The 27,844-nt window shown below is 43.3% G+C and overlaps 1 protein-coding gene across 1 annotated transcript; it reads left to right on the forward strand.

Moving 5' to 3' along the window:
* The first annotated feature begins 423 nt into the window (after positions 1-423).
* Positions 424-27,369, forward strand: MEP1A (meprin A subunit alpha). Its single transcript, XM_063919226.1, has 15 exons — positions 424-535; positions 2,004-2,216; positions 2,465-2,515; positions 2,666-2,707; positions 7,891-7,925; positions 9,988-10,063; positions 11,021-11,138; positions 13,003-13,178; positions 13,880-14,101; positions 14,261-14,410; positions 15,109-15,324; positions 20,149-20,622; positions 22,922-23,092; positions 24,594-24,807; positions 26,949-27,369. The coding sequence occupies exons 1-15, from the start codon at positions 424-426 to the stop codon at positions 27,094-27,096; spliced, it is 2,418 nt and encodes an 805-aa protein (XP_063775296.1). The 3' UTR covers positions 27,097-27,369.
* Positions 27,370-27,844: the final 475 nt, after the last annotated feature.

The raw sequence follows: 27,844 nt of genomic DNA on the forward strand, positions 1-27,844 counted from the left end.
GTGGTTAAGGATGAAAATTTCAACTGAGTCCCCCAAGTAAATGGGATAGCCTGTAATACCCCTTCCAGCAGTTCCACCCGGTAATTTCATGAAACACACGGGTCCTTTTTCTGTGTGAAAGGGTCAACCCGTGTTGTAGTTCCTGGAACTTCAACCCTGGAATTTACCAGAGTCGGAGACCCGGGAATTATGACACGGGTTGACCCTTTCACACAGACGAAACACCCGTGGTAATTTGCATGTCTGTGTGAAAGGGGAGGGGGGGTCAGGCAGGTCCTGGCAAAACGACCCGGCACTGAAATGCCAAGTAATTGCCGGGACTTTCAGACATTTCTGTCTGAAAGGGGTATTAAGGTGTTGTGCATGGCTGCATGGGTACCAGAAGAGGTGGAAACTGAGTAGTATCATTAATTAGGCTGCAACATGTCACTCAAAATCCAAGTTATGGACTCTCATCTGGAGTGTGAAGCAATGAGTGACGAACACAGTGAGCGATTCCACCGGGACATTTCCACAATGGAAGGAGGATATCAGGGTAGGTGGAACGCTTCTGTGCTTGCTGACTGCTGGTGGACAGTGACAAGAGATGCCCCAGAAGAGGCGCACAAGCGACAATCACAGAGAAAACGCTCAGTATATCAGATACTGTAGTTCTATTGCTTGTTGGATGTTGTTTCGTTTTATGTTCTTATTTGCAATTGACTGAACTGAAGCCACTTTTATTTCTGTTGTAGCAAGAAAATATCAGAATATTTTTTAAATTGCTTTTCACTATGATTTTATTACTGAATAACATACTGTATAGCCAGGGACAGATTAACAATGAGGCGGATGGAGCTCCAGCTCCAGGCCCCCACATCAAAATAGGCCCACCATCATAAAAGCATGCCGATGACCCGCCGCCCAGCTGGCCATGCAGTCAGCCATAAGTCATAAGTATTAAAATTGTGTTTCTAGTTTTCTCACAAAATTTCTAAAATGTTTAACTTTTTTTGTGAGATAGACAGTGGAGCTGATAGTGTTGGGGATGTACACGCCCACATGACACTGGCCACACCCACACAGCGCTGGTCACAGCTCCTCCCTTTCTCAGTATGGGCCCTTGAACATTTTCCCTCACCCTGAGACCTATTAAGGTCTTTCTTACGGTACAGTGCCCAAAACTGTACCTGGTACCCAGCTTATACAATGATAGCACTATAATGGTACAAGGATGGTGGCAGAACAGTAGGCAAGATATTGACACCTCTGTCCTTTAAGTCGTTATCACAACATGAACTGGATACTTGCAGTGTATACGAAGATTCTTAGATACTCAGGGCCGAACTGGACCACAGGGGTACAGGGGGAAATCCCTGGTGGGTCCCACCCCTACTCTAATGTCAGGTTCCAGACTGTGCACTTTCATTATACATTGTCACCAGTAGCGTATCTATAATGAACTGCCCCTGAGTCCAGGGTGACCCACACTGCATACCCTGAACCCATTTTTTCAATACTCACCTCTCCCCCGTCAGAAGCAGCACCTCTCCACATATCACTGGAAAAATGGTGTGGCGGCCATTTTCCCGGTGTTTTGCGCATACACAGTAAAGACACGTGCAATAGAGTCTGTGCTCTTTAGTGCTCAGACTCTACTGTGGTGGTGGCAGTGAGGAGGGGGACTGGACGGAGGAGGCTGCACACGGTCAGTTACCTGCCTCTGTGGTGGCTGGCCACAGCCCTTAAGCATGGGCCCTACCACTGCATTTGTCCGGTGGGCCCTCCATGCCCCAGTCCGACAATCTAGCTACTGTACTATCATTGCTCCTGGGACGGTAACCTGCCACATGTGTTCCATTCCCCATACTTAAAACACATCCCTGGTGCTTCGAGAGTTCATGATACTGTAACATGAAGAGCTCTGAGCTGTGTGGACAATTATGTCAAGAATAAAAGTTAATATTCCATCAACTGAGGATGATAACCAAGTGTTAGTTATTGGTTTAGGGCCAATTTGCTAGATCAAGATAAAAGTAATTGTGTCCTTACCAGCTGTAAAAGACAAAAACTAGTTAACCTGAAATTGCTGATTGTGCAAAGTCCAAACAGCTCCTATAAGTTACTGCGGAGGGAGCGCATCAGCGAGTCTTCTCCACCGAGACGAGATGATGTCCCCAGCGATTCTCAGGCTCAGCTGCCTTGTCATTGTATTTGTGAACTTGTCGGCTTTTACGGTAAGCGCCGGATGGTTCAGTCAGTGTGACCGGATATCTTACATCCTTTCATCAATGCAGATGATGTAATCTGGTATTTCATTTGGTCAGCGCTACTAGTGGCTCTGCAGCCACGGTGTAACCACAAGTACCAACATGTCGCAGTTTGCCTACCTGCATGAAATCAGGGTTTATGGGTAGGCTGGCACTTGTAGTTCTGTTACTGCATAGTTTTTAGAACGCTGCAATAAATCATTGAGTTAAACGCTGAATTTCTCCATTTTCTTTTCCACAGATCAAAGAGCGACCAAATGATTTTGGTAAGATGAAAACAACAAATCCAAAATATATTGCTTTTATCTATGACATTGGTGCAAACACTGACATATGTGTGTCTATGGATATATAAATGTATTATATGATGTCAGGGAAAATAATGTATTTTATTAACTGTTCTTTTCCTCCGACAGAAGATGCCGGCGACTTTATAGACATCCCTGACTTAAATAAGGGTAAGTAATCACTACTAGCACAGCTGTAGACATGACTGTATTTAAGTGGTTAATAAACATAAAAGTACCATATAAATGCCAATGTGCATGTCTAGTTATACTGCAACTCCCATCCTCCTCCTCCTACCGTCTCTGGGCTGTTTTATTTGATAGGCACTTGATAGTGTTTGCGCCACTTTCAGGGACTTGGTAATTAAATATTTACACTGGCTCATTAATGTTCTCAGTCATTTCCTGCGTCCTTGGCACCGGCAGCGTGATTTCACCTGATATCCCGAGTAACCTTAATGTTGCTCAGATGTCTGATGGACACGCAGATGATCCGACGCTGCATCTTCTGACGCAGCAGCGGGCCACAGAAGCCGTCAGTTGGCGTCTTTTATCTCAAGGTGGCTCCTGCAGCTTTTCTATATTTTAGCACAGCTGCTGCGTACAAAATCACAACAGCAGTAATAACTGCATCCATCACTGAATCAGGCCCTTAGTCCGTATTTCCCCATAGGCAGAGCAACACTAGGGATGGGCAGTGGTGTGTTTACCAACGATGGAGAAATGACAAGCGACCATCGATTGTTGCAAATTATGCAATGGACCACCAAAGATGGTTTCACCAACCAATGGTCATCCCTGTTCTTCCACTGACTGGCCCATGGGTCAATGAGAACCTGGGTGTGGTGTTTTGCAGGTTTAGTGAGCCGGTACCTTGTAGAAAAAAAAAAGAGTCATTGGGTGGTTCTGTACAATTGATAGCAGGAAACCATCTGGTTCTTCCCCATCGATGGCAAGAGTCTTCACCATCGGTCATTAATCATTGATGGTTGATGGCCATCCCTAGACAGCACTCATCTTTGAGAGTGGACCACCTGTCTATCTGTAGACATGGCTTGATGCTCGTTATTATTATCGGCACCAGTGCACACTTCCACTAGCCATATACTATATGCCGGCGTCTGTACGCCTCTGACCAAAGGTGTGTAACCCACAATTCCATCTTCATGGCTTCAGTGAGAGGACACCATGCTGCAGCCTAATAGAGATTTATCAAGCCTTGGAGAGACATAAAGTGGAGAGAGATAAAGTACAATCAGCTCCTAACTGTCACGTTATAGACTGTGCTAGAAAAGTGACAATTAGAAGCTGGTTTGTTGTTAAGAGCAACTTCTCCACTATGTCTCTCTCCAATATTTGATAAATCTCCCCCTTAGTTTCTTGCACCTGTTGTTTTGCATGACATTTCCCCTATTTGGCACGGTATGCAGAGTCTTATGGTTCAGCCAAAGCTGGAGAAGCACTGATGGTCACGCTACCATCATCAGACAGAACAGATGTGTGGTCTGGCCAAGAATGGTAATTTAGAGCTGGCTGGAAGCGTTTGAGGGGTGGTCCGAAGGAGAAGGGGCGGGGGCAAACAATGAACTCAATCTTGGCTTAAAGTCTGTTTATACCAATATAAGTACTGTATATAGTATGTGTGTAATAACATAATTATATAGTATGTGTGTAATAACATAAGTATACAGTTACAGTATGTGTATAACATAAGTACTGTACATAGTAAATAGTTGTGTGTAATAACATGGGTATATAGCATGTGTAAATTAATAACATAAGTACTGTACATAGTTAATAGTTGTGTGTAATAACATGGGTATATAGCATGTGTAAATTAATAACATAAGTACTGTACATAGTAAATAGTTGTGTGTAATAACATGGGTATATAGCATGTGTAAATTAATAACATAAGTACTGTACATAGTAAATAGTTGTGTGTAATAATAACATGGGTATATAGCATGTGTAAATTAATAACATAAGTACTGTACATAGTAAATAGTTGTGTGTAATAACATGGGTATATAGCATGTGTAAATTAATAACATAAGTACTGTACATAGTAAATAGTTGTGTGTAATAACATGGGTATATAGTATGTGTATAATAACACAAGTACTGTACATAGTAAATAGTTGTGTGTAATAACATGGGTATATAGCATGTGTAAATTAATAACATAAGTACTGTATATAGTAAATAGTTGTGTGTAATAACATGGGTATATAGCATGTGTAAATTAATAACATAAGTACTGTACATAGTAAATAGTTGTGTGTAATAACATGGGTATATAGTATGTGTATAATAACACAAGTACTGTACATAGTAAATAGTTGTGTGTAATAACATGGGTATATAGTATGTGTAAATTAATAACATAAGTACTGTACATAGTAAATAGTTGTGTGTAATAACATGGGTATATAGTATGTGTATAATAACACAAGTACTGTACATAGTAAATAGTTGTGTGTAATAACATGGGTATATAGCATGTGTAAATTAATAACATAAGTACTGTATATAGTAAATAGTTGTGTGTAATAACATGGGTATATAGCATGTGTAAATTAATAACATAAGTACTGTACATAGTAAATAGTTGTGTGTATAACATGGGTATATAGTATGTGTATAATAACACAAGTACTGTACATAGTAAATAGTTGTGTGTAATAACATGGGTATATAGTATGTGTAAATTAATAACATAAGTACTGTACATAGTAAATAGTTGTGTGTAATAACATGGGTATATAGTATGTGTATAATAACACAAGTACTGTACATAGTAAATAGTTGTGTGTAATAACATGGGTATATAGCATGTGTAAATTAATAACATAAGTACTGTATATAGTAAATAGTTGTGTGTAATAACATGGGTATATAGCATGTGTAAATTAATAACATAAGTACTGTACATAGTAAATAGTTGTGTGTAATAACATGGGTATATAGCATGTGTAAATTAATAACATAAGTACTGTACATAGTAAATAGTTGTGTGTAATAACATGGGTATATAGCATGTGTAAATTAATAACATAAGTACTGTACATAGTAAATAGTTGTGTGTAATAACATGGGTATATAGTATGTGTAAATTAATAACATAAGTACTGTACATAGTAAATAGTTGTGTGTAATATAACATGGGTATATAGTATGTGTGTAATAACATGGGTATATAATATGTGTATAATAACATAAGTACTGTACATAGTAAATAGTTGTGTGTAATATAACATGGATATATAGTATGTGTGTAATAACATGGGTATATAGTATGTGTATAATAACATAAGTACTGTACATAGTAAATAATTGTGTGTAATACCATCGGTATATAGTATGTGTATAATAACATAGTAAATAGTGTGTAATAACATGAGTATATAGTATGTGTATAATAACATAAGTACTGTACATAGTAAATAGTTGTGTGTAATAACATGGGTATATAGTATGTGTGTAATAACATGGGTATGTAGTATGTGTACAATAGCATAGTAAATAGTATGTAATAACATGGGTATAATATAGTATGTGTATAATAACATAAGTACTGTACATAGTAAATAGTTGTGTTTAATAACATGGGTATATAGTATGTGTGTAATAACATGGGTATATAGTATGTGTATAATAAGTTAACATAGTAAATAGTGTGTACTATCATGGGTATAGTATAGTATGTGTATAATCACATAAGTACTGTACATAGGGGGTAATTCCAAGTTGATCGCAGCAGGAAATTTTTTAGCAGTTGGGCAAAACCATGTGCACTGCAGGGGAGGCAGATATAACATTTGCAGAGAGAGTTAGGTTTGGGTGGGTTATTTTATTTCTGTGCAGGGTAAATACTGGCTGCTTTATTTTTTCACTGCAAATTAGATTGCAGATTGAACACACCACACCCAAATCTAACTCTCTCTGCACATGTTATATCTGCCTCCCCTACAGTGCACATGGTTTTGCCCAATTGCTAACAGAATTCCTGCTGCGATCAACTTGGAATTACCCCCATAGTAAATAGTTGTGTGTAATAACATGGGTATATAGTATGTGTGTAATAACATGGGTATATAGTATGTGTATAATAACATAGTAAATAGTGTGTAATAAGTAACATGGGTATATAGTATGTGTATAATAAGTTAACATAGTAAATAGTGTGTACTAACATGGGTATAATATAGTATGTGTATAATAACATAAGTACTGTACATAGTAAATAGTTGTGTGTAATAACATGGGTATATAGTATGTGTGTAATAACATGGGTATATAGTATGTGTATAATAACATAGTAAATAGTGTGTAATAACATGGGTATATACTAGTATGTGTATAATAACATAAGTACTATACATAGTAAATAGTGTGTACTAATAACATGGGTATAATATAGTATGTGTATAATAACATAAGTACTGTACATAGTAAATAGTGTGTACTAACATGGGTATAATATAGTATGTGTATAATAACATAAGTACTATACATAGTAAATAGTGTGTAATAACATGGGTATAATATAGTATGTGTATAATAACATAAGTAATGTACATAGTAAATAGTTGTGTGTATAACATGGGTATATAGTATGCGTAATACATCGCACGCAGCCGATGAAGAAAATGGCAGCCTAGCTGCGCATGCAGGGGGTCATCATTAATTCTGCACTCAGCGATGAGATCGCAGTTATTTTGCGATCACTGGCCACCAATTAGCATGTAGGACGGCCTTGCCCTTCGCAGAGATGTCAGTGTACCAGGCCCCAAGATTTCTGTTGCCGGCCCTGGTTGCCAGTAGCCCTGATCTCCAGGTTTCCTTTCTGTTCAGTTTTAGAATCAGTTTTTCATTGTGAGATGGGTTTAAACTTAAAGTTTTCCTTCAGTTATCAATGTTACTATTCTAAGGCTTTTGGGTACATAACATTTTTTGGTCTTCCCAACATTTCTGCCTCTTATTTTAGTTCAATGATTTATGGTTATTTCTGTCAGTAATTACAGTTCATTAAAGTTTTCTTCCAAAAGCATCCAATGGAAGGCCCAGAGCAGGCGATAGATAGATAGATAGATAGATAGATAGATAGATAGATAGATAGATAGATAGATAGATAGATAGATAGATAGATAGATAGATAGATAGTGCATATTAACACAAGTATGTGTATAATAGCATAAGTATAACGTACGTGTATAATAACATAGGTACTGTATATAGTATGTGGATAATAAATAGTATGTGTCCAGTGTTACGTTATTTTGTATAATGACCAACAATTTATAACTCACCAACACTATGCTGAAATATCTTATGTTCTATTTTGTCATTAGACCAGACACTGTTCCAGGGAGACATCAAGCTGCCTGTGAGTATACAGCTTTGTAAATTGATGATACAATCATGAATGGGGGTCATTGTGTTACATGATCATTGCCAGCCTCAGTAATGCCGTATGACCGTTTGCAAGTCTATGCGTGTAATTCTACCGTGTGTGCTATGTCATGTGATAACACCAGCTACTGCCTGTACTCTCTCTGTGGCCCCGCCCCTTCATCAATAGTCTGGCTTTAGGCAGAGGTGGATTAGAGGTCTGGCTGCACCCAGGTCCAACATTATTGCCCCCCACCACCCAAAATAAAAAAAAAGGGTTACAGGGAGATAGTGGGTGACTGTGGGGGAATGGGTGAAGACAGAATCGTCAGGTCTCCATGCGTTCACTCAGAGCCTCAGCTCAGGAATTACTCACATTTCAGTGTGCGCTGATCTTAGGGATGGCCATCAGTGGCTTATCTTTATAATTGATGGTGGGAAACCATCTGGTTCTCCCCCATCGATGGTAAAAGTAGTTACTATCAGCCATAGACCATCGATGATTTGTAATCATCAATGGTTGATGGCCATCCTAGCTGACCTTGATAATTGGAGTCTCCAAGGGCCCACAACACATACTAGAGATGGCCATCGGTGGATAACCTTGATGGTAGGCAACCATCTGTAAGGGAACCATCAATGGTTTTTCCCATCGATGGTCCCTGTTACTTTAGTATTGAGGAAGACGCGGGCCAATCAGAGCCTGGGGTGTGGCTTCATGGGTGTCTGGGGGCTAAGCTATGCTCCGTGTCCCTGACTCCCTAGGGAAAAAAATAAATAAATATTTGATAGCACTTTACCATCGATGGTGGGAAAACATCTGGTTCTCCCCATCGATAGTAAAAGTAGTTACCATCGGTCATTGATTTTGAATCATCGATGGTCGATGGCCATCCCTAACACGTACCATCCTGATGCTCATGCAGCTCGCTGTTGCTCACGGCTCCTGCAGCAACGGCCTTGCCATCGGAGGATGAGGAGCGGGTCACGCAGCGCAGCCCGCTTCTGCTACTATAGCGCATAGGTTCTCAAACTCGGTCCTCAGGACCCCACACAGTGCATGTTTTGCAGGTAACCCAGCAGGTACACATGTGTACTCATTTCTCACTGACACGTTTTAATAAGTCCACAGGTGTAGCTAATTATTTCACTTGTGATTCTGTGAGGAGACCTGCAAAACATGCACCGTGTGGGGTCCTGAGAACCGAGTTTGAGAACCTGTGCAATAGCGTATTGAGGAGCCACCAGCGAGGCAGGTGGAGGCTGTGCAGCTGTGGCCTGCACAGTACTGCTGCCGCTGCACAGCCCACTTAGCAGGCATCTCCGGCCCTGCCGCTCACTTATGCAGCCACATCGATCAGCTAAGATTAGTTCCCTTAGCGTGCGGGCCGCAGCTGCTAATAAGGAGTGGCGGAAGAGGGGGGGGGGGGTTGACGGTGCACAAGATGCTGCAAAAAGGATGGCCAGCTGATCGTGTCCGGGCAGCGCATAGGGCACGGTTAGGGCACAGAGATGTGTGCCTTGTGAGTGTGACCGGAGGGGGAGATCATTAATCACCTACAGCGTGTGCGGCTCAGCAGCAGCATCCACAGTATCCGGCTTTTATGTGGGCCAGAGGGACAGGTACAGCCAGGTTTGCCCAGCGGTAAATCCGGCCCTGGCTCCTGGAGGTGCTGCCCATAGGCACGTGCCTAGTGGGAAATCCGGCACTGGCTTTAGGATTGCTTAATTGCCAGTAGCTTAAAAATCAGCATTAATTACACATCCGGGCTGTACATTTATATAAAGCACTTTGGGTGTTTGTGACTTTGTGTCACAAATCTCGTCCACCGTCATTTAGTCCATGCAATGTCAGTGTCTCATATTGGCCACTGTGCTGACACTCATCTCTGATGGACGATGCCTATGGTCCCCCGATCCGCCCATTTTTGTACATTATTTCTCACGCCTCGCCAAGGCGGTGTCTTGGTTTTTTTTACCCGGGTGTACGCAGTTTCTGCTGCTGCTGAGGTCTATGGAAATGGCTCAAATATCTCTGAACTGTTTGCTGTCAACAGAATGAACGGAATGCTCTGCGAAATGAGTCCTATCGGTGGAAGTTCCCCATCCCATACATATTGGCTGATAACCTGGGTAATACATTTGTTTTACTGCTTCTTTGCTTGACTCTATTTTTCCATAAGCTGGAAATGATTTTTCTGTCTTTCATGTCTCTCTCTTCACCTCTCTCTCTGCTTTTGGTACATTATCATCATCATCATCATCATCATCATCATCATCATCATCATCATCATCACATTAAGAGGAAGCTGTACGAAGCCTGGATGGAGATAAAGTGGATAGAGATAAAGTACCAGCCAATCAGCTCCTAACTGCCATGTTACAGGCTGTGTTGGAAAAAAAATGACAGGAGCTGATTGGGGCTCAGTATAAAATACCTACAATCGAAATCCCGACAACAATTAACCGACGGTCAAAATCCCGACAAGGTCAAAATCCCGACAAGGTCAAAATCCCAGCAAGGTCAAAATACTGACAAGGTCAAAATACCGACAAGGTCAAAATACCGATATTTAAAATGTCGATAGGTCAAAAAGTCGACACAAGGTTTTAATTGATTTTTGGTGTGTATGTCGACATAGGTTGACATAGACACCGTACAAGTGTACCACGTCGCCTCGCATGGTTCGCTGCGCTCAGCACACTATTATAGTCCCCCTCCAGGTCCACTGGGATGGTAAAGCATGAACAAGTCGGTTTCAATAAAAAAAAAAATCATGAAAAACGCATGTCAACTTTTTGACCTGTCAATATTTTAAATGTCGGTATTTTGACCTTGCCGGTATTTAAAATGTCGGGATTTTGACCATGTCGGGATTTTGACTGTCGGTCAATGGTTGTCAGGGTGTTGACCGTTGTGATTTTGATTATAGGTAAATTGACTGCATCCCGCTGATTGGCTGCTACTTTATCCCTCTCCACTTTATCACTCTCCAAGGCTTAGTACATCTGCCCCTTATAATGACAATACATTTATTTAAATGGCTCAAAGTATATTCAGAACTAAGCTGTGCCCCTTTCATGTTCCAGACCTGAATGCTAAAGCTGTCATTCTCAACGCCTTTGACATGTTTCGTCTAAAGTCCTGTGTGGATTTTAAACCTTATGAAAAAGAATCTACATTTCTACATTTCCAGAAGTTTGGAGGGTAAGTCACTGAAAGGGCAATCCACACATGTCCTCTGCTGCTCCCAGTCCCAGTTTTAGCTCTCCAGTCCTGATTTTTAACCTCAAAAGGGGTGGAACTATTGGTTTACAGCTAATGGGGTAAATTTACTAAGATGGGAGTTCTATTTAAGATGGGATGTTGCCCATAGCAACCAATCAGATTCCAGGTATTATGTTCTAGAAGGTGCTAGATAAAGGAGAAGTAGAATCAGACTGGTTGCTATGGGTAACATCCCCATCTTAAATAGAACTCCCGTCTTAGTAAATTTACCCCAATGTGTAACAATGTGTTTATGTGTTACAGAGCCAGGCTGGACGGGTCTCACAAATGTAAGATAAGAGTGGAAGGCTTTGAATTTCTGTTGGGATTTTGGCGTTCTAGCGGTGGGGTTGCATACCACCCATTCACTAAGATCGAAACCACTTTAAGACCCAAATTGTTGTCCTAATTTCCCCCCATTAAGGGGTATATTCAATACAAGTCGGATCCTTTCCGATAAGCATTGTCGGAAAGAATCTGACAAAGAACTATTCAATTAGGCCAAATCCGACTGTCGGATTTGAGCCGCGCCGGACCATCAGCCGCCGCACAGGGGACACAGGAGTCTGGAGGAGGTGCTGGTGCTGCCGCTGAGCCGGACCATCAGCCGCCGTACAGGGGGAAACAGGAGTCCGGAGGAGGTGCTGCCGCTGAGCCGCGCCAGACCATCAGCCGCCGTACAGGGGAAAACGGGAGGAGGTCCTGCTGCTAGGAGCAGGGAGGCTGCTTCAGGTGCCGCCATCCCGTAGTGGAAGGGAAGGCGGTAGGAGGTATCCGCATAGCCCGCCGTCTCTACCTCCTAATCCTCCCCCATCCCCACACCCATCAAAACATGTCCCCGCTCCCCCGTCTCATCTCCTCAATCCGACTTTTTTTAAACTTGGATTGAGATTGTCGGAAACGGGGCCAAAACCTGTCGGATTTGGCCGCGTTTCCAACAAAAGCACGTGGATCCATGGCTATTCCGCCGATTCACGTGTTTTCCGACAAGTCAGGAATTTCCGACTTGTCAGGAAAAAACAGCCCCTAATGAATAGGTCGGAACCCCTTCCGACCTAAATCTGTCGGAAGCTGCCGTCTTTCCGACAAGACAGCAGCTTCCGACACTTATTGAATATACCTCTAAAAGGATATAAACCTCTGATTTACTATGCGATAATGATAACCCACTACAGAAGATCATCCAACACTGAGTTGTCATTCAGACTTTATTTTTGGATAAATCACTGTTCAGATCCTTTGGGTGTGTGCTGTCTTAGGGGTTCTGTATAGCCCGCCCTCCCCAAATTGCTTAAAGCCTAGGCTGGTAATGGAAAAATTGGGGAACAAAGACTGTGGGATCCCTCGTGAATGTTCACTAACCAGCTGTAATCACTAGGTAAGTGGGGTCCACAAAAAACAAAACTGGACCCAAATCCTCTATGAAGGCCCGTTCTGATAGTACTCTGATGCAGTGGGTGTGGGGTTAACAAATACTGTTAAGAAATAAATAATAGTGTTCTTTACTAGCACACTACAGGTCCCAGCTAGCCTTGTCATACCCAATTAAAATTGCTGCCATGCCATGGCATGGTGGCACTTGAAGAACAACAAGTTCCAGCATGGTCTGGTAAGCAGGGCCTGCTGGGATCTGCAATATTGAGTTAAGGGATTGCTGTATGCCTGATACATTGCAATAGGAATTTGTTATCTGATTTTTTCTATAGCATATGTGACCCTTTTCTTTTATCCTGCAACCAGGTTTTACATTTGTACACTATAGTGATTTTTTATTTATTATACAGTATATTCTTTTCTTTTACAGATGCTGGTCCTACGTGGGGGACTTCCATACAGGCCAAGACCTCTCCATCGGCAGTGGATGTGATCACAAGGCCATTGTGGAACATGAGATTCTACATGCACTGGGATTTTATCATGAACAGTCGAGAACTGACCGAGATGACTATGTAGAGGTCTGGTGGGATCAAATTACTGACGGTCAGTCTGTTTTCTAAGTCTCTTGGTCACTTACACAAGGCAGATGCAGACGTATTGTGAGCTGAAGCAATAGTTATGGGAATCAACATACTAGGAGGAAACCGAGGCATCACTGAGGCACAAAAGTTTTTCCTAGAGGCTGTTCTAATTAAATAAATGTGTCTACAGTGATATTAATACATCATACTACTGCATGCTTGTGTGCATTAATTTAGTGATTAGGAGGAAATGTACTAAGCCTTGGAGAGAGATAAAGTGGACGGAAGATATAGTACCAGCCAATCAGCTCCTAACTGCCATGTTACAGTGTTTGAAAAGCGACAGTTAGGAGCTGACTGGTTGGTGTTTTGGGGTCTATGTACTAAACCTTGGAGAGATAAAGTTGATGGAGATAAAGTACCAGCCAATCAGCTCCTAACTGTCCTTTTTCAAACACAGCCTGTAGCATGGCAGTTAGGAACTGATTGGCTGGTACTTAATCTCTCACTACTTTATCTCTCTCCACGGCTTAGTACATCTCTCCCTATAAGGATAACCACATAAAACCATTGCAAATTACAATTGGTGAACACTTGGATATAAATAACATAAAAACACTTTGTACATACTGACAAGTGACTTAAATAAGGTAACTAAGAAAATACATTTATTTGATATTTAAAAATGTTTGTGGTCATTTAAATGTCCTTTCATTGGTACAGGTATGGGTCACAACTTCAACACGTATGATGACAACTATATCACCGACCTAAACACTCCATATGATTATGAGTCTGTTATGCACTACGGCCCCTACTCCTTCAACAAGGACCCGGATATTCCAACCATCACCGCCAAGATCCCTGCCTTCAATAACATAATAGGACAGCGGCTGGACTTCTCCGAGATAGACCTGGAGCGCCTTAACCGGATGTATGACTGCAGTATGTATCACCATCTATCTATCTATCTATCTATCTATCTATCTATCTATCTATCTATCTATCTATCTATCTATCTATCTATCCTTTCTCTCTTGGGATCTCTTTCCTGATTGGCGATCATTTAGGGGAATATAGCTGACGTGCGTTGTGTCTTTGCAGCTACTCCTCTGTTACTGTTGGATCAGTGCTCATTTGAGTACATCAACATTTGTGGCATGGTGCAAGGAACCACCGATGACGACGACTGGGTCCATGAACTGAGCACTTCAGAATCATTTAACGACCATACCTTGGGTGGACGCTGCAGAGGTAACAGTTCCATCTAGTAAACTGCTGAGTCATTACACATGTACCCCACAAGACCAGAGACCTTGTGCCAAGTCCACGCATTATGACTTTACAGCGGGCCTATAAATACAGATTGTGCGCTCACTACTCATGCCAAGGGTCGATTGACTAATTCTTAGATAATTAGGCAGAGGAATGTAGAATATTGATCTTTGCCTGCTTCAGATTATGTCCAATTGTACTTGACAGTGGACTATGGAACTAACCTGTAAAATATTTATTTTAAACATACTTAAAGGGCCGTTAATAGAAGACATGGGTATAGCTTATGTAATTGGACCCTAGAGTTGACATAGATATATATACTGTATGTACAAGCAAAGGTCCATTCTCCAATGTTTCAGTGTCTTCATAAAACTTTCATCAGGGATAAAAAAAGATGAGCGTTAGGATGGGACGTAGAATGTATGCAGTCCTTCTTGCAGCAATAATATATGTGGCATGGAATCACTTACGTGTACCATACATACTGTAGCTGATGCTATAGACACCATACTGTACGTGAGATAGATGAAATCTCTAGCCAGCTGTATTTTACTTCCGTAGAGGCATTTGTCTGGAAGAGCACATAAGACTGTCCCTTAGGCAATGTCATTTTATTTTATGTATACATCAAGGATATTACAGACAATAACACACGGACAAAACTTGTAATGCAGACTCTGGATATTTTATGTACTTGAAAACCAATAATGGACCTATTGGTAAAACCGCTGTCCTGGAGTCCCGTATTCTATACCCCAAGAAGACAGAGCAGTGTCTACAGTTCTTCTACAAGATGGATGGGAGCCCCAAGGACAAACTCACCGTTTGGACCCGCACAGACGATGGGACTGGGACCGTTAGAAAGCTGAGAAAAATCGAAACAATTCAAGGTATGGTCATTTGGTCATTCTGTTTTGTAGTTCGTGGATAGGTTCTTCATGGAGAGGTCTCCAGAGGGGTCTGCTGTCCCTCTCTATTGTTGCAGATTTGTATTTTTGAAAACTAAGACATTCAGGGCCGTAATTTGGGGTATGCGGTCGGTGCTGTTGCACTGGGCGCAGGTTCCTGTGGGTAGCACCGTCGCTGCTATAAGGTACCTACATTTGGCTTGCACTGGAACGGCACCCTACAACCAGTAGCGCTGGGTAGTGTCTGAGGGGTGATCCGGGCACGCACCCAGTAGTCGTAGAGCTCTTAGTATGCTCCAGGCAGTGCTGTACTACCTAGTGCCGGTGGTGTGATGTCATGATGTAATGGGTTGGATCCAGCTGTGAATAACTTACTTGTGAACCGTTTTTTTAACCCTTCCAGAGAGACAAGTTTCTAGTGTGGAAGGCAAGGTGTATTGCAGCATTGCAGGCCCATACCTCCAAGCGGAATGCTGCTGATTGCTTTGCTCTCCCATATATTTGCTGAGACTCACATACAGTAGACAGCCCTTCTTTGTTCTTTAACTGCAGTACCATATTGACACTTGTTTCCCAGTTGCTATTACTGTGTGCGTTGTCTGCATTTGGTGCACTGGTTTCCTACCAGCTTGCCCCCTTTTCACTTTGCAGATGGTGGAGGTCACTCTTTCAACAGCTGCTGCCACCAGTGCGGTGCCATGTTTTTTTAAATACTTTGACACAGTGATCTGACCACCTAATGTCTGTTATAGGCTTTGCTATAGCCCCTCTACCACATACTCAGTCAGTGGCTCGGAGACACAAGGAACTTTTATTCACCCCGCTTAGCTGAATGCTTCCATCCAGTGCTTTTGTGTCAGCTACAAGGGTGATCTCCAAGGTCTGAACTTCTATCGCACTGTCACCGCGCCAATGCTAATTTCCAACTCTTGCAGGATCCCAACCTTATTTTAAGTCAGGCTGCTTTGATGCCCCTTTGCTAATGTCTTTGGCCCTATATTTTGAGCTGGGTACATTACAGGTGAATGGCGCTTGCCCTGAGGTGTTATGGGAGAGGCTATTGCAGATCAAGGGTTCTGTGTACTAAGCCTTGGCAAGAGATAAAGTACTAGCCAATAAGCTCCTAACTGTCATCTTAAAGGCTGTTTGAAAAATGACAGAAGCTGGTTGGTTGGTACGTTATCTCCTGCCACTTTATCTCTCTCCACAGCTTAGTAAATCACACCCATTGGATCAACCAACCAGTAACTGTCATTTTTTCCCCAAACATATCCTGTAACATGGCAGTTAGGAGCTGATTGGCTGATACCTTGGGGGGAATTCAAATGTTTGAAAAGTCGGATGGGTGTCTCTTTTTTCCCCTGTCTATTAGATATTAAAAAACAGACACCCAACTGACTTTTCATTTTCAAACAACTGAATATCCCCCCCTTATGTCAGTCCACTTTCTCAAAGTACATTGGGGGTCATTCCGAGATGATCGCAGCTGTGCTAAATTTAGCACAGCTACGATCATTCACACTGACATGCGGGGGGACCCCCAGCACAGGGCTAGTCCACCCCGCATATCAGTGCCGCCCCCCCCCATGCAGAAGTGCAAAGGCATCGCACAGCGGTGATGCCTTTGCGCTTCAAGAGTAGCTCCTGACCAGCGCAGCTTTAGCGTGCTTGCCGGGAGCTACTCATTGCTCCCCGGCCTGCAGGGGCTGCGTGTGACATCACGCAGCCGCTGCGGCCCGCCCCCGTTCGGTCCGCCCACACCTGCGCTGGGCGGACCGCGCCCACGAAATGGCAGCCAAACGCCGCCGTTCCACCCCCCCCACCCAGCGACCACCTCTGCCTGTCAATCAGGCAGAGGCGATTGTAGCGCGATGGCCTTCTGGCATGTACCGGCACACTGCGGCGCCGGTGCATGCGCAGTGCTGACCCGATTGCACCGCTGCGATAAACTGCAGCGTGTGATCGGGTCAGAATGACCCCCATCGATCCCAAAGTGTTGTTAATGATAGATTATTAGACTGTACCAAGGTTCCATCATCGAACAAACATATGGTGCTGTTGCACCTTGTCCACCATTAACTCCTTGCTTTCCATGGCCTTCCAGTTGCATTCTTGTGTACTCGGTTTCCATATGACTCTACCACTGGCTAAGATACGTCCTTCTACTCCTGCCATACCTCTCCGCCGTTATGGTTTATGTTCCATACTACAAACAGTGACATCTGCACATTACCTACTTCTCTTTAGAGGTTTCATTGCTTTTCGTGGTTGAGATTATACACCCTGTTTGTTGCGCCAATAGCTTGCCCATTCTTCTGTTCTCATGCTGCCATAGTGCGCCAATATATTGATGCACCATATTAGTTTGGTAGGAAAATGAAGTCAGTTTTCTGAAGCATTCTGTTTTTGGTTTACAAATCTTTGCAACTTTTGTTATTGTGTTATTGATCTGTTTGATGCTCGTGTGGTGTTTTGTGTTATTTATTTTATGTCCTGATCTTTGCTCACCGTGTAGTTGACTTGTTCTTGCTCAATGTTCAGATGATATATTATCGTCATTTGTTCCTTCTTCAGGAAGTAGTGCTATGTTTGCATGCATGCATACCTTTGTATGTTGTACTAAGTTGTTGTCACCAGTGATTGCTGCGTCATTTGTGTTGTAGAAACAATAGAACAGTTATACTGAGAAAAAACATATGTGCAGAATGAGAGGTAAAATAGAAGAGTTTCTGTACCTGGTTCTGAGTTGTAAACTGGACACAAGGGTGATATTCACATAAAAGCGATTATTTGCTTCTGCGCATGTGCAAAATATTCTGAAAACCTCTAGGACACATGATTCTACAAATTCCATGTTCATATGGAGAGATTGTGCCTGCTATTGAGCTAGTGAAAGTGGTGCACTGGTGGCGGAGTGTCAAGAAACACTCCCGGTGTTACAGTGTGCAAATGTAGGATTTAGTATTGATATTAAGCATCATTACATATCTCTGGCCGGTTCTGAGACACATCCTGGTCAGATCTCTCTTTGCATGAAATGAATATTCCTGGGTGGCAACCAGTAGCAATATATATAACACACATACCATGCAACCGGGGCCAGATTAAGCCTTTGGGGGTACCCGGGGTACTTAAGACAGGTGGGCCCCTGTGGAAGGTGGGGGGTGTATATTAGATTGTGCATACCTCCCAACATGTCCCATTCCAGGAAGGACAAAATGCTCTCTACCTGGTCTTCCCACTTACTATATGATTGGTGTCACCTGTGTTTAACTATTTAATTAATAAGAAAGGTATTTCAACACAGGTGATTGCAATCACAAATTAAGAAGGAAGTCCAGGTAGAGAGCATTTTGTCCCTCCTGGAATGGGTCATGGTGGGAGGTGTGGATTGGGTATATAAAATGTAAACAAATGGTGTATATTAGTTTATTAGTATATAACTAATAGTTTAATAATGCCTGGATACTGTTTATAGCTCCACCTAACTGAAAGACAACTATTATATACAATTTTCTTGTAGTGGAACAAAGACAACTTATCCTTAAAATACACATAGAAAAATAAAATAATTTATCTTGTCACATGCAAGTACAGTATAGCAGCAGCCTCTGTACTACTTACACACTGGGACAGGACTCAGGAGGACTCTCTGTGTGTGTCTCTGTCTCTAGACCCAAATGGTTTAGTTGCATAAAAGTTTACACAGGACTCAGATACCCAGGCAGGGAGGAGGAGAAGCTGGGATGCTTGTGTCACTTAAAGCTCTCTCCACCCTCCTGTCTCTCCTCTGGTCGGAAAGCTTAGATCGGTAGCTCATGAAACCTGGTACTCCTGTGTCTCTGCCTGCACTGCATACTGTCCTGCTCACATTCTGGCTGCTGGTTCTGCTGCTGCTTAAGAGGGAAAGCTAGTGATGTCAGTGTGCTCTGGTCGGGGGGCCACCTGACAAAGATGGGCCTGGGGTACAGTATGCCCTACATCCCCCCTTAATCTGGCTATGCATGCAGCAGCTTCAGGTTATATATGGGAGCGGGACTGGCACCATGTTATTAGGCCCTGCCCCCTCATGGCAGAATGCCACAATTCACAGGTCTGTCTGTAGGGAGTGGGGACAAAATGACATGCTTATAATGAAATGTCATATTGGCCCGACCCCTCCCCATTGACCACCGAATCACATGGCTATAATTGCATGCTGCCAGCCGCAACCATTGTAAAAAAAAAAAAAAAACATCTGTCAGGAAGGTTTATGGGTACTCAGACCCCCCCCCTTCCCCCTCCCCCTGTGTGTGCTATACGCAATGATGCAGTCGCCCGCAAGAGATCTGTCCACGTTTTTCCTAGTTGCACTCAGATTAAGTCAGGTGCACTTGGCAATATTAATGATGATGCTTGTGGGTTTGGACGGAGAAACAGTAGGCGGAGCGGCTTCCCGCTTCAAGCCATACAGATCCTAGCACTAGCCCTACGGGTGGGTGCATTAGCATAATGTAGTGTGACTGGTTTCCGTGGTATCACGTATACACAGCCACTCTACGTCCGACTCACAGCCAGGCCCTCTTTGTATACAGTTGAAAATCTTTTCAGCACATTTATTTGAATTCCATTAAATCCTTAGAAGGTTCCAGACCAATTGGCTTTCAAATTACCATTAAAAACTGTTTAAAAAATAAATAAAGGGTAAAAAAATAAGCAATACATAACACTTTAATACTTTATAAGTAGCCTCCTAAGCGTTAATTTGACTCAGTTTGATGTTATGACACAAGATGCCTAAATCATACCTTATGTGCCCTCACTCAGGAGACAACAACCACGACTGGAAAATTGCGCATGTGCCGCTTAATGTGAATCGGAAGTTCCGCTATATGTTCCAAGGCATCCAAGGCGATGATCAAACTACCAATGGCGGCATTTTCATTGATGACATCTCGCTGACGGAACTCCCCTGCCCCAGTAGTGTGTGGACCATCCGGAATTTCAGCAAGGCCCTGGAAGAAACCGTCAAAGGAGATCGCCTCGTCAGTCCTTGCTTCTACAGCCCTGATGGCTACGGATATGGTATTGGCCTGTACCCCCATGGGCAAAACAATTCGGCTTACGTTGGTTACACCGGTATATCGTTCCACCTGTGCAGTGGGGAAGACGATGCTGCCTTGGATTGGCCAGTGTTGAACTATCAGGCTATGATCACGCTGGTTGATCAGGACCCAGATGTACGTCTGCGTATGTCCTCCAGCAGAAGCTTCACAACGTCAGCAGATCAGATTATAACTGGTGAGGGATTGGTGTGCTGTAAAACCAGCCTAGATAACAATAATAGTGTGTTGTACTTGAGTACTGTCCATTATTACCGCCTATTTAAAATAAAAAATAAATTTATATATATATATATATATATATACAGTACATATATAAAATTAAAAAAACACAAGATGCCTCCTAGTGCAAATAAATTGAGAAAATAAAAAAGTGACCTACAATATATAGAATCTAAAATGTGCCCACGTACCAAATATTCACCAACTGAACATGGGGGGTAATTCCAAGTTGATCGCAGCAGGACATTTTTTAGCAGTTGGGCAAAACCATGTGCACTGCAGGTGGGGAAGATGTAACGTGCAGAGAGAGATAGATTTGGGTGGGGTGTGTTCAATCTGCAGTCTAAATTGCAGTGTAAAAATAAAGCAGTCAGTATTTACCCTGCACAGAAACAAAATAACCCACCCAAATCTAACTCTCTCTGCAAATTTTATATCTGCCCCCCCCCCTGCAGTGCACATGGTTTTGCCCAATTGCTAAAAAATTTCTTGCTGCGATCAACTTGGAATTACCCCCATAGATTCCTCACAGGACCATCACTCAAAAAAACCACAATGCATCAGGAAACTTCCAATTGGTGCTGTGCAGTAACAGAGAATTTATTCTTTATACTACCCCATAAAATACTGTTTTAAAAGAATGATTTATAAAAAAAAAAAAAAAACACGGAAATTACGCTCATAGAAGAGTATAGATAAATCATCTTATTGTCTCAGAATACAGTATTTCCCGACTCTGCATAAGATCAGCAACCCTCATCCACACCCAGTATTCTCTGCCATTCCCGGTTACGGGCTTGTTTCAGGCTGTGGAATGCCCTGCCTTGCTCAGCAAGACTTTCTTCTAGCAACCAAATCTTCAAGTGTTCCCTGAGAACACACCTCTTCAGGCAAGCTTATCAAATTTCAGAACCACCCAAGTAACCACCAATAAGCTATTCTACACAATTACCTGCACTTTGCACAGTTCACGCAAAAGTAAAGTGTTCTATTTCTATGTTGAAACAAAAAGGACACTATAGATGCAGACCCTCCAACATGACCCGCCCCACTAGGTACAAAATGCTCTGTTTCTGAACTTCCCTCTTAATTTATGATTTCCATCACCTGTGTTGGACTAGTTGAATGATAAGAAAGCTGTTTCTTCACAGGTGATGGCCATAATAAATTAAGAGGGAAGTCCAGAAACAGAGCATATTGTACCTAGTGGGGCGGGTCATGTTGGAGGGTATGTAGATGGCGTAATGGTTTAGCACTACTGCCTCACAGCACTGAGGTCATGGGTTCGATTCCCACCAAGGCACGAACTGTGTGGATATTGATATGTTTTCCCCATACTTGCGTGGATTTCCTCTGGAAATCCAAAAATATACTGGTAGGCTAATTGGCTCCTGACAAAAATCAACCCAAGTGTGTTACATGAATACATGTACTTGTGTTTGAGGCAGACTAGGTGGTTCTTATTTGCCATCACATTTTACGTTTCTACTGTATGTATCCCTCTGGCCACAGACCAACATTGCTGTGTAACTGGGTCATATAGCCCATCAAGCACTTTTTATCCTTTTAATCTGCCTGGACCAATATAAACATGTGACTCTTAACCTCATGGTATTGAACGCCTGTTATCCTATAGAGCAGGCATTCCCAACCACGGTCCTCAAGGCACACTAATGGGCCCTACACATTTAAAGATCCGCCGCCGAGCTGCCCGACGGCGGATACGGGCGACCCGGCGGCGGGGGGGGGGTGAGTGAAGTAACTTCACTCCCCCCCCGTCACACGGCTCCATAGAACTGCAGGCAAATATGGACGTGATCGTCCATATTGGCCTGCATGCACAGCCGCCGGGCACCAGCGATGAACAAGCGCGGGGCCGCGCATCGTTCATCGCTGGTGCCTCCACACTGCACGATATGATCGTTCATATCTTGCAGTCAAATCACCCAGTGTGTAGGGCCTATAACAGTGTAGGTTTTAGTGATATCCAGGCTGCAGCACAGGTGACTTAATTAGTAGCTCAGTTATTTTGATTTAACCATCTGTGCTGCAGCCTGGATATCACTAAAACCTGCACTGTTGGTGTGCCTTGAGGACCGTGGTTGGGAATGCCTGCTATAGAGTGTAAGCTTGCGAGCAGGGCCCTCTTACCTCTCCCTGTTATTACCCAGTCTTGTTTTATTACTTTTTATTTCCAGTTGTAAATAAACTTTAACCTTTAACCTATAACAAGTCTACTGTTTTCGGTTTGACAGCTTTGAATATATCCCGATGGGAGAGACCTTCCAAAACTGGGACGTGGGACCCGTCCTGCAACTGCTACAGGACCACAGATTTTGGCTGGGCCACGTTTATAACACACTTCAATTTGCACCGCAGGAGTTTTCTGAAAAACGACGATCTGATTGTGTTTGTGGAGTTTACAGGTACGTTTTCTGCATTCCATCATTCATTCTTCATTGGATGCCCACTGATAATAGAGTGCAATAGGAAACCAGTCTACTAGCGCTGTGGAAATAATTGTCTACCATTTTCCTATTATAGGTTCATTGTTTGGGATGCGGTCAAGATCCCGCCGGACGGAATCCCGGCAGTCGAAATTTCGACTCCGGAATCCCGACCGGCACAATCCCGACATATTCTCCCCCTGTGGGTGTCCACGACACCCATAGAGGGAGATTAAAATAGTGTGCTGAGCGTAGCGAGGCACCGTGCCCGCAAGGGTCTGCGTTCCGCTCCCCACGATTGTGCTGGTCGGGATTCCGGTGTTGGTATTTTGACCGCCGGGATCCCGTACAGCGGAATTTCGTACTGATCCCCATTGTTTATCTACTGGCTGCCAACTAATGTATGTTCCTTATGAGATTAATGCAGTATCAGCTTCACAGTGAAATGTTAACGATGAATAATCCATGCATAGAGCAGAGCATTGAATTCTGCACATAAACGTCCCTGTTTTCTATTCTAGCCGAGCCCAGCGCCGTAGGATCCTGATTCGACCCACCAGTGTTGGTCCGATGGTCAGTCTGAGTAAGCTTCAGCTTACGTAGACTGGCCAAGGGCAGCAACCAATGGTCGCAATGTCTTCGGGCGCAGCACTCAGATTGCAAAAGCCGCCAACTATTTCATATAGACGCCTCCTATAGCATTTGAATGCTGGTCAGATGGCATTGCACTGCTACTTCCAGGCGGTTGGGCAATACCACCCACATCAGAATCAGGAACACAGTACATACAGCTATGATTCTTTGTAGGGTATAGCTCCAGCCTCTAAGATTGTTACCTGATGATGTCACCACCGATACGGGGGGGGGGGGGGTGGGGGGAGGTGTAGGGTGACAAGCCTGTGCCAAGTAAGCATGACCACACCCCAACACGATCTGGCCACGCCCCCGACACAATTTGCCCATGCCCTTTCCAGTTAAAAATAAATTAATGAAAAATGTTTTAATAGCGTAAAATAAAAAAAAATCCCACAACATTTATATACATTTATAATCTTGATAGCACAATCTGTAATAAAGCAGACGACTAGGTATCCCTATGGATGTTACCATTTGAATATATGTATCGATATATTATTTTGTCTTCCCTGCATTACAATAACTACAGGTAAAACCACCGCTACAGTAACGCCCTATTTACTTCTTTATTTTTATTTTTTGCTATATCCAAATAAAAATAATATTTATTAACATTTACTTATATAGCACCAACATACTTTTGAATATGTCCCAAAACAACTATCTAGAATTAATTTGGATAGACTGTGGGATACAATATTTATGTCTATCTTACAGAGAAATTGTACAAGTTTAGGTTTGTCAGGTGGGGAGAAACACTTATGGTCCGGAAGGGGTGGTCTTCACTCCGGAAGGGCTTAAATCAGTGTATCTAAGTCTTTGTCCTCTGTATTCTGGATTTCAGACCTCACACACCTCATAAAGACTGAAGTACCCATCCAAGTGTCTGAACCATTGGTGGTGGAGGAGGAGAAAGTGAACGACAGAAGTAAACGCTCTTTGGAGGATCCAAGAGACTCTGAAGGTTATGAGATCCAACCACTGGAAGCCCAGTGTGACGATAATCCCTGTCTGAATGGCGGAGTGTGTGTCGTTGAGAAAGGCAGAGCCAACTGCAGGTATGACCCACGTCTCACAAGCATTCCCATATAGACATGTATAGCTTTCACTACAACACGCTTAACTGATGTCAAGGCAGAGTCGTCTGTCTCACAGCCCTAGGAAACACTGAGGGACACTTATTAAAGCTCTTGTACGGATGACTGTATAGAAAAGGTTTCCGTTATCGGTGGTGGATGATAGGATGGGTTGCGCAGGCCCTCCTTCTCCAAACCCAGATGGGACAACCATTGCCCAGATGGTGCCTGTTACCTAAAGACACACCCGGATCCCTACCAGAGTCCCCACTTTTCAGAGCTTTCCGTTCTCAGCTTCCCAATCCCCACTCCGTGTCTAGTACTTGGACCAGCAGATGACCTTGGAAATGTTCCAGGATTAACTGCATATAACTTGCAGAAAGGTTACATGCAAACTTTCCTACTCTCCCAGGCTAAGCCCCCCTTCCCAGAAACCGGGAAACCCATCCTTATGTTTTTTTGGCGAAGTGGATGGGTCTATATAACACATTCCACACTTTCTCCTGGGATGTTATAATGGAAGATAGGAAAAATAGGCTTCTGTTGCTTCCTAGAAGTTTACATTATTACAAGTCACCAAGGAACTTTGTGGCTGCAAAAGAAGCACTTTATTACCTACAATGGGGACTATGTTGGTCATTCCGAGTTGATCGCTCGCTAGCAGTTTTTAGCAGCCGTGCAAACGCTATGCCGCCTCCCACTGGGAGTGTATTTTAGCTTAGCAGAAGTGCGAACGAAAGGATCGCAGAGCGGCTACAAAATAATATTGTGCAGTTTCAGAGTAATTTCAGACCTACTCAGCGCTTGCGATCACTTCAGACTGTTCAGTTCCGGATTTGACGTCACGAACACGCCCTGTGTTCACCCAGCCACGCCTGCGTTTTCCTGGCACGCCTGCATTTTTCCAAACACTCCCTGAAAACGGTCAGTTGACACCCAGAAACGCCCACTTCCTGTCAATCTCTCGGCGGTCAGCAGTGCGACTGAAAAGCTTCGCTAGACCTTGTTTGAAGCTACAACTGTCGTTGTAATAGTACGACGCGCGTGCGCATTGCGCCGCATACGCATGGGCAGAAGTGCAGTTTTTTTGCCTGATCGCTGCAGAGCTAGCAACTTGGAATGACCCCCTATATTACTACAGTATATTGTCATATTAATACAGGACTTGTAACATAAACTGAAGGTTGTATTTATCAAGCAGTGATAACCCCTTTCAGCATTTCCCCCGGAAAAAGGGCTTATCACCACCTCTCCACATTTACCAAGAGGCATACGGTGGAGAAATGACTGACTCACTGAATAATGGCGTCATGCCCAGTTACGTGCTGGCCGCCATCTTTGCTGTCCTGTAGATTCTTCTCCAAATGCGCAGCCATTTTGACCCTCAGAAGCACAGTATGGAGGGCGGTACAGGTAGAACGATTGCGGATTTCCCACTACAGTGTTTTAATGACCTTTGGTCTGGTGACTCCACAGTTACTGTATATAAGAAATTAAGTGTAAGATGTCCAGGGGATTTCACAGTCAGTGTTGTGCCGTCTGCAGAAGGTGAAACTAAATCAGCCGGGAGAGGTGGTTTTTGTGCCACCACTCCCGGTGGCTTAAATCTTATTATTGCAGCACAATCACATTCTGTATCACTGCAGTAATCACAGAAACAGGGCCAAATGTAATATCTTGCGATTTGCATGAGATGGCGCACATTCCATCATGATTTAAAGGGGCAATTAGTTAAACCAAACCGGTTTTACCCTTAAACTTATTGCCTCTTTAAATCTCATGAATGTCTCTCCTGAGTCACGCCGCTTCCTGCAAATCTATTTAGCCCACAGAATGTGTGTCAGCGCAGAGAATACATGACCAACCATAGTGAGTAGGTCTCCAGAAAAATGGCACAAATCGTATGGCGCAAATTGCCGGGAAAATGGGCTCCATACTATTTTCCCAGTGATTTGTGCAGTGCTGCTGCTACCTCTGCTGGACTATAGAGAGGTAAGTCCCATGTAGGGGGGGGGGGGGGGGGGCATGTGTACATCACACCCTGCACTACACTATCTGTACCCACAGACACTGAAACTGTGTAGATGATGGCCAGTCATTCACTTATCGATGTCCCATTGCAGGTGTGCATCCAGTCAGGCATTCTACTACACCGGCATGCAATGTGAGACTGCCCAGCTACACGGAAATGTCCTGGGGATGATGATTGGAGGAGTAGCTGGAACCATCGCTCTCACTATCTCTGTACTGGCCGTGATGAGCAGAAGATGATGAAAACACTGTACAGTATTTACAGAAGCAGCATCAGTCTATACAGACTGGGGAAACAGTAAATCACCACACGGATGGCCGATCTTTGCATCGAATGTAAAAAGAAATTCTGGTTGAAAATGCTTCCTGTTGATCATCGTGTGGGATGAGGCCATATTCTTAAGAAAGCACCTTATCTGTTCGCCATGTCTACTTTCTCCAGCTTCAGCCCACAAAATGGCTGACACTAATGTTGGTTCACCCAACAAAATGGCTGTCTCCACTGTGTGTAAATGACCAATAAAGAATAAAGAAAATAAACATCTGTTTAACATTATCCATGATATAAAAAATGCTTTATTTACATTTTGATGCAATTGACAAGTGCAGGGGGCGTCCACACATGCCTGGAGACGCGGTGATGCAATTCTCTGTGAAATGCATCATCACACCCCCTGCCCCGCCATTTCACTAGGCCCATGGAGGAATGAGGGAGAGTGTCCCAGTAGGTCACAACCTGGGGGCAGACACAAAGTCGGCAAGTATGCACAACCCTGTGGCATACTTGCCGACTTTGTGTCTGCCCCCAGGTTGGCACAACAGGGTGGGTGACCAGCATATGTGGGTGGAACGGGGAGTATGGAGGCGCAATCGCATCATCATTGTGGCCCTGCACCCCCCCCCCCCACTATGCAATGCACAGATTACAGGCTTTGCAAAGCGGAAACGATGACGCAATTCTGCGCAAATTTCATCATTGCCTCGCCCA

This window comes from Pseudophryne corroboree, chromosome 4 (assembly GCF_028390025.1).
Source record: "Pseudophryne corroboree isolate aPseCor3 chromosome 4, aPseCor3.hap2, whole genome shotgun sequence".
Lineage (NCBI taxonomy): Eukaryota > Metazoa > Chordata > Amphibia > Anura > Myobatrachidae > Pseudophryne > Pseudophryne corroboree.